The 7,898-nt window shown below is 49.5% G+C and overlaps 1 protein-coding gene across 1 annotated transcript; it reads left to right on the forward strand.

Annotated features, from left to right (window-relative positions):
* The first annotated feature begins 2,872 nt into the window (after nucleotides 1-2,872).
* Nucleotides 2,873-7,438, forward strand: LOC109199601 (uncharacterized). Its single transcript, XM_025905200.1, has 3 exons — nucleotides 2,873-6,434; nucleotides 6,560-6,581; nucleotides 7,387-7,438. Exons 1-3 carry the CDS (start codon nucleotides 3,539-3,541, stop codon nucleotides 7,436-7,438), a joined length of 2,970 nt encoding a protein of 989 aa, XP_025760985.1. The 5' UTR covers nucleotides 2,873-3,538.
* The last annotated feature ends 460 nt before the right edge of the window (nucleotides 7,439-7,898 follow it).

Below are 7,898 nucleotides of genomic sequence, written 5' to 3' on the forward strand. Positions count from 1 at the left end.
GGTCACTGAAAACGTTGATTTCTAAAAATGCCTGTCAGGGTGGATATTTTCGAAAACTCTGTTTTTGCATTTACGCGTGGATGAGAAAAATGAAGAAAACACAGCATCAAAGATGTGCGCCTTTTTTGACGTCACACTGTGCGCCACTTTTTTTTCCGGTGAAATGATTTCTACAATACTGTTACTGTTAATTGTACTCTCTGCAGTGTTTAAATGCTTACATATACACACACAGTTACTGTCCCTCCACACATACGACTCGGATCTGCTTCTACGCCCCACCTTTGTTTACTATTTCCCACCGAGGCTTCTAGACTTCTGATTGGCCAACATTTCTACACGTTTAGGAATATATCGGCACCTGTTGCTTTGGCATGTTCCTAGCAGCGTTTTCCTTCATTTCTGCATTTACATGTGGACGGGATTATTTTTTAAAACAAAAACAGAAAATCTCTGTTTTCAAAAATACCCATGTACGTGTGGACGTATCCTCAGAAGCACGCAAAAACCCAAAACATGTACAAAAGACAACAGAAGTGCTCCAGGATGCTAGGCGCAGTGTTGAGCTTTTGTTACCAAGAGGCTACACAAGCCAGCAAGTACCAACGACCGGTGTGTGGTAGTAAGAGATAAATGAACTTTTAAAAAAAAATATTTGAATATATATGAGTGTATAAATACACAAAGCATACACATATGCTTTCAATTGTGTAATTTAAGTGATCTAGGTAGCTCTGTTTTGGAAGTTCAGTTCATGCTAGAAATGTGTTTTAGAGTTTGTACGTGCTTTTGGAGTTTGTACATGTTTTGTCTCTAGGGGCCACTGCATATATTTATATATAAACATATATAAATAAAACCACTTTTACATTAGTAATTAATTCCTTTTGTGCATAATTTTATATTATTGTAATAATAAATTAATTAAAGCAACAAAACAACCTGAAGAGCAGGTTCGGAGCCAAAAGAGCCGGTTCTCTAAAAAGAGCCGGAAATCCCATCACTAGTACTCAGGGCCTTCAAGTTACACACTATGAAAGGCAGCAACAAGTTTAATATTCAGAAACCTAAAGTATGTATCAGCAGCAGAATGGAGCTAAAAATAAATGTTTGTTTCAGTTCTATGAAGCTTTGAGTATTTTGGATTAGTAGTACTGCTGTGTTGGTTGCATCATATTGCTGTAATTGTTTATATGCTTTATATATTCTGAGGTAAGTTGATCTATAGTGTTACATCATATTCTATAAGGATGTTATGTGTTTGTATACTTTCTGCCCAGTTTGACCCATTTAGCAGAAGTCAGCCTGTTTAAGGCTCTGATATCTATTCTGTGTGACTTAAAGCAGTTATGACATGGTCTGATTTTCTCACCCAATAAAGGGATATTTGATATATCAGTCTACTCTTCATTCTATCAGAAACAGTTTTCACAGCTCGTAAATTTGCTTTTTCCACATATATGTAAGCATTGAGCCAAATTTAGTAATGCCAACATATTAAAAGAACAATATTTGGCTCCTATATATAACACATCTATATATACTCTGTCAAAGACACTTGTCTTTGAGTGAAGATTTAAGGTGATAGGAAATATACCGTATTTTCTGGACTACAAAGTGCACCTGAATATTAGCCGCACAAGCTAAAATCAGGGGAATATCCTGTTTTGTACATACATTATCTGCACCTGACTAAAAGCCGCAGGTGTTTCAATGTTGACTTATCATATGTAAGAGAATATGCACGGGGAATATGCAAGGGAATTGTCAGGAAAGAGATGGCTGTTTGGAGACACATCCCTTTTAATAATATTTTGAAAAACAAGTTAGGGGTACATATTTGCATAACTTTTTAGGTATACGTACAAGTACCGGTAATTACAAGTACGAAACATGTACTGTGCTTCATAAATGAGTAACAAATGTAGTACATAACAATAACCTACAGCACACCAGAAAAATAGATTCTGCCTACCTTTTAGGCTCAGGTGCAGTGACACGACTTTAACAAGAAGAAAAGTCAGTCATTCACCACCATCTTTCTCTTCTTCCTGCGCACTAAAACCACCAAAGTCCTCTTCTGCAGTGTCAGGACAGGCTTAGGATGGCTTCATCATCCACTCTTCGCTTCTCTCCTTCGTTGTCACTTTCAAAACCAAAGAAATCCTCGTTGTCAGTGTCGGAGTCGAACACCCTCTGAAGGGCTGTGGCAGTGTCCTCCTCTCCATCATGCAGCAGTCCAGCCCTTCGAAATCCGCTGTTGATCATGGATGTTTTCACACTTTTCCACGCTGTCAGAATCCACTGGTGGAGTTGGACATAACTTGCTTTTCGCAAGCCTGGTTCGAAGGACATGTGACCAACATACCACTCTTGAACCCCGATACTGTGTCTGACAGTGTTGGGCAAGTTACTTTGAAAAAGTAATTAATTATAGTTACTAGTTACTTCTTCAAAAAAGTAACTGAGTTAGTAACTGAGTTACAATATTCTAAAAGTAGTTAATTACTTGGAAAAGTAGCTATTGCGTTACTTAAAAAAAACAACAAAGAATGTTTAACCCTGTGGCGTCCAGGGTATAATTGGCCATTTTTAACTACTTTTGATTTCCCTCCACATTTCACCTTTAAAAACTATTCACTTTGCCTTGTTTGGTATCATCCTTTTCAGCACAACCTCACGTGTCTCAATTTACAGTCATGTTTTCATTTTGACATATTGTATTAACACAATTGATCTAAAATGAGACAAAATACATAAAATCAGAGTAGAAAAAGTTATATAATTTTACTGTAACAACCACAAACGTATGTAATGAATCATATTTCATACCTCTAAATGCAAATATAAACAAACATTTAGTAAACAATTTGTCATGGTCCTGGGTCGAGCGACCCAGTGTTTGGGTTTATGTATCTTTTATATTCTTTTGTGCCTTGGCTTAGTTCACCTTGCTTATTTCTAGATTGCAATTTAGCCTTGTTCCCTTATGTCATCTCCCCCTGCACTTAGTCTCCCTGGTTTCTGCGTCTACGTTTCTTGTCTATGCAGTTATGTTAAGTTCATGTCATATTTTATCTCCATGCCTAATCTCTGTTTCCTGTTTTACTTTGAAAGTCTGTATTCTATGTCAGTGTATTTAGTTTCACTTCTCCTGTCCTGTTGTTAGGTTCATGTGTGTCAGCTGTGTTCCCATGTGTGGCCACTTCCCCTGATTATCCCTCATGTGTATTTAGTCTCTGTGTTTCATGCAGTCTGTGTCGCGTCGTCTGTGTTCCTACCCTCCATGTTGTATCAGTCAGCCTTTGTACTCATAGTTCTGGTTACCTGTATCTTCATAGTTTATCCTAGTATTACTTTCCCAGTTTAGTTATAGTTTAGTTTTGTCACTGCGCTTCTGCCTTGTTTTCACCAGCCACAATAAAGGCTCGCTTTTGTTTAAAATTCACTCCGTATCCTCACTTGTGTTCGCACCTGGGTCCATCACGCACACCACCGCACGGTCTGCCTCCGCAGATCGTGACAGTACGACGCGACCATGCCGGACCCAGCGACACAAAAGACGGAGATCATCCGGACAGTGGAGTCACTATGCGACAAGTGGCTGCACTGTTCCAGAGAGGAGGAACGGGAAGAGTTAGCCCGCCAAGTAGGAGTGTGCGTGTCCGTGTTCCCCTGGTTATGGGAGACGCTGCACCCCCTCATCAGTGACTTTCTCGTCTCCACCCTCCGACTCCGCCCGCAGCAGCAGCTGCCCGGTGTGCGTGAATCGTCGCCAGAGCCATGCAGTTGCATTGTTACCCCGCTGCCTCACGAGCCAGAAACAGTCAGAGTCGGAACAGTGAGGCTCGCTGCCGAGACACCGTCGGTTCGCGCTTCGTCGGCTTCCGCATCTTCGCCATCGCCTGACTGCACTACGCGGCGTACGGAGATGCCAGAGGCTATTGACTTCGGTGAGGAAGAGAAGCAGCAGGTGTTACGGGCGTATCGCGAGGACGAGCTCCGTTGGAAGCCCTGGCTCATCTCCGAGGAGGAGCTCTCGCCAGCCGCCCCGTCTCGGACCTGCCGCCCACCCTCGCCGCCTCGATCGGACTACTCGTCTCCGGCTTCCTACCTAGCACGGATGTGGTCGGAGGACGAGGAGCTGGTCGCCGTGGAAAGTCAAGTTTTATCCACGGCCGCTTCAAGGAGGAAGCGGCGTTCACGCCGCCGTCGCGCATCGCTACGGCCTGTTTTGCCCTCCACTGAGCAACACGAGGATATTGTGGAGGGCACGGATTTCGACCTCGAGGAGCGGCAGCGCGCCGTATGCGCGCAACTAGAAGAAGAGCTCCGGTGGGAGCCGTGGCTCGCTCCTAACTACGAAGAGATTTTCCGCGGAACTCGCCTGGCTCTCGGGGGTCCCGTGAGCTTCCAGGAACTCTCACCTACCGCTCCGTCATCACCCAGTTCCCCAGCCTCTGCGACACCGGCTGGTGCGCATGAGGCGCCGCTGTCTGGTTCGTCGGAAACGACAATCAAGAAGAGACGACGTGCGCGTCGCCGTCGCACTGCACAACGACCGGAGGTGAGTGAATGCAGTCTCTTATCATCAGCCCCCGTTGAAACTGTAGAAGAACTAGATTCAAAACTTCAGATTCAAGAGTCAAGGTTAAAAGAGACTCATAGCGTGAAGATGGCTGACTCTAGTACTGAGAATGGTATGGTCAGTTCGTCTGGCTTCTATGAACAAGGAGTAAGACCCACACAGGCTGTGAATCCCAGCACTGGAGAGTTTCCGCCTGTGCTCTTGTCACCTCCACCCAAACAGGAGTTTGACTGTCCAGCCCCTAAGCCGATTTGGGAATCCCCGGTTTCGTGTGTGTCTGTTAACGAAAATAAAGAGACTGTTTCAGAATCAGCCAGTGCTAACTTTAGGCTGAGTAATGCACCGCTAACCGAGCCACAGCCAAGAGATTTTGTTTCAAAGACAATCATGGACAAACCTAGTAATCCTGTAGGGACCTCTGACACTACACTTAGTTTGAAAGAGACTTCCACAGACCTTAATGTTAATTGTGTGGGGAGTGGGGTGGAAGTGTTTTCTTCTGTGTCATGTAACGTGCCTGGTGTTCCATCACAGACTGGGTTATCTGTGGCTAATGCCTCCCTTCCTGAGCCTGCTCTGCCCACCAATAAGCTACTCGAAGAAGGCCCCTGTGCTTTCATAGCAAGTAAGGCTATGTCAGAGGAGGCAGGTCATGAGATAATGTATGAAAGGACTGTGTGTGAGATGATGTGTGACCATGTTTTGCCTGCTGTTCCTATATCCAATGAACTGAAGACTGAAGATGCTGATCATGAACTCACGTTAATCCGCCAAGACGAAAACATAAATGCAGATCATGGTAACCTGGACTGTGTAATGCCACAACATGAATTCTGTCTTCCTGAAGGTAACAAACAGGGCGATTTTGAACTGTTTTGCTCCAGCACTATTACCTCCAATCAGGAGATGGAGGCTGACATCAGGGTTAATGTGACACCGTTTTCTCCTGTTTCCGTGAACTCATCACTAGATAAGGTTTTGACCTTGAACAACGGGGTTTCCACTCATTCACAGCCTGATGTGTCACCTGCTGCAGTTAAGGGTTCAAGTGCTGTTTTACCTGTGTCTGTCTCTCAACTCAATAGAGCTATCACTCTGAAGCCACAGATCTCTACGGGTGCGGGTTCCAGCAAATGTGTCTGTCCAACATATCACAGTCATGCTACTAACATGCCATTAGTTAGGTCCATACCCGAGTATTTAATGTTTGTCCAGGAACCTCACCCTAATGGTCTAAGCCTTGTTTTTGTGGGTGAGGTGGCAATTCTTGTTTTTCGTATAGCTAATCCAGCCCCTCTGAGCCTTACACTGCCATCGATCAGGTCCAACAAGCTTAGGTCGACTCCTCCTGTGACTACAGAGACTGGGCCATTTGCCTTTAAGCCAGTTAAGACTGATGCAGACCCTGAGAACCTAAAGCTTGCTAGCACAGAACTGGTGGTCATTAACACTGCTCACTTCATGGACTCCTGTGCTAAGATAGTAAGCCCTATAGACTGTTTTTCACCTGCTCTCTCTCTGTGTGGGATTATGCCTCAACAGCCCGTTTTTCCTCAGCTCCCTGTCCAGTCAGCGGCTCAGCTCCCTGTCCAGTCAGCGGCTCAGCTCCCTGTCCAGTCAGCGGCTCAGCTCCCTGTCCAGTCAGCGGCTCAGCTCCCTGTCCAGTCAGCGGCTCAGCTCCCTGTCCAGTCAGCGGCTCAGCTCCCTGTCCAGTCAGCGGCTCATTCTGTATCTGCTGCTGGATGCCCGGGTGTGCCAACCTGGCACCCCGCAGCATCCCCGCTGCTTCACGCCACGTCAGCTGGAGGGCCCGAGGAGCCCGTCCAGCAACCGGCCACGTCAGCTGGAGGGCCCGAGGAGCCCGTCCAGCCTCAAGCCACGTCAGCTGGAGGGCCCGAGGAGCCCGTCCAGCCTCAAGCCTCGTCAGCTGGAGGGCCCGAGGAGCCCGTCCAGCCTCAAGCCACGTCAGCTGGGGTTCAGGAGAACCGCACCAGCCTCATGCCACGTCAGCTGGAGGGCCCGGGGAGCCCGTCCAGCCTCATGCCACGTCAGCTGGAGGGCCCGAGGAGCCCGTCCAGCCTCAAGCCTCGTCAGCTGGAGGGCCCGAGGAGCCCGTCCAGCCTCAAGCCACGTCAGCTGGGGGTTCAGGAGAACCGCACCAGCCTCATGCCACGTCAGCTGGAGGGCCCGGGGAGCCCGTCCAGCCTCATGCCACGTCAGCTGGAGGACCCGGGGAGCCCGTCCAGCCTCATGCCACGTCAGCTGGAGGGCCCGAGGAGCCCGTCCAGCCTCAAGCCTCGTCAGCTGGAGGGCCCGAGGAGCCCGTCCAGCCTCAAGCCACGTCAGCTGGGGGTTCAGGAGAACCGCACCAGCCTCATGCCACGTCAGCTGGAGGGCCCGGGAGCCCGTCCAGCCTCATGCCACGTCAGCTGGAGGACCCGGGGAGCCCGTCCAGCCTCATGCCACGTCAGCTGGAGGGCCCGAGGAGCCCGTCCAGCCTCAAGCCTCGTCAGCTGGAGGGCCCGAGGAGCCCGTCCAGCCTCAAGCCACGTCAGCTGGGGGTTCAGGAGAACCGCACCAGCCTCATGCCACGTCAGCTGGAGGACCCGGGGAGCCCGTCCAGCCTCATGCCATCTCCGCTAACGGGTCTGGTGGTTCCGTTCAGCCGCCACCTGCTCCACCACCTGCGGCTTCCACGCAGTCACCAGCAGCGCCACCACCTGCGGCTCCATCGCCTGCAGCGCCTACGCCGTCGCCTGGTCCAGCTCCAGCTTCTGCTTCTGCCTCGCCTGGTCCAGCCTCTGCTTCTGCCAAACCATCGCTTCGTCCACGTCCGGCTCGGCCTGCTAAACGTCGTCCACGCCTGGTTTGGCGTCAGCGGCCACCTTCCAGGCCGCTGACTGGACGTCGTTGCCGTCATGGGCGACCCCCGGACCTGCTTCGTCCACATCGTCGCCACTGCCGTCCGCACGGCCGGCCCCCGGACCTGCTTCGTCGCCACTGCTGGCTCCGCGGTCGGCCTCCAGAACTGCTTCGTCTACATCGTTGCCCCTGCCGTCCGCACGGCCGGCCTCCTGACCTGCTTCGTCGCCACCGCTGGCTCCGCGGTCGGCCTCCAGAACTGCTTCGTCGCCACCGCTGGCTCCGCGGTCGGCCTCCAGAACTGTTCAGTCATGAACTGTTATGCCCTCGACCTCCGGGTCGGCCCCCTGAACTCATGAACTGTGGGCTGTTGTGTTGCGGCCCTCCAGGCCGGCCCCCTGACTTGTGTTTGGACTTTTGTCATGTGCTCCAGTGTTTTCCTGTCAGC

Source organism: Oreochromis niloticus, linkage group LG3 (genome assembly GCF_001858045.2).
Source record: "Oreochromis niloticus isolate F11D_XX linkage group LG3, O_niloticus_UMD_NMBU, whole genome shotgun sequence".
Lineage (NCBI taxonomy): Eukaryota > Metazoa > Chordata > Actinopteri > Cichliformes > Cichlidae > Oreochromis > Oreochromis niloticus.

Bases quoted from the DNA above. Each gene is read 5' to 3' on its own strand.
- LOC109199601 (XM_025905200.1), top strand. From the start codon at position 3,539: ATGCCGGACCCAGCGACACAAAAGACGGAGATCATCCGGACAGTGGAG. The intron at 6,435-6,559 runs GAGGGCCCGAGG...GCCACGTCAGCT, and splicing joins GCAACCGGCCACGTCAGCTG to GGGGTTCAGGAGAACCGCAC. The intron at 6,582-7,386 runs GCCTCATGCCAC...CGCCTGGTCCAG, and splicing joins GGTTCAGGAGAACCGCACCA to CCTCTGCTTCTGCCAAACCA.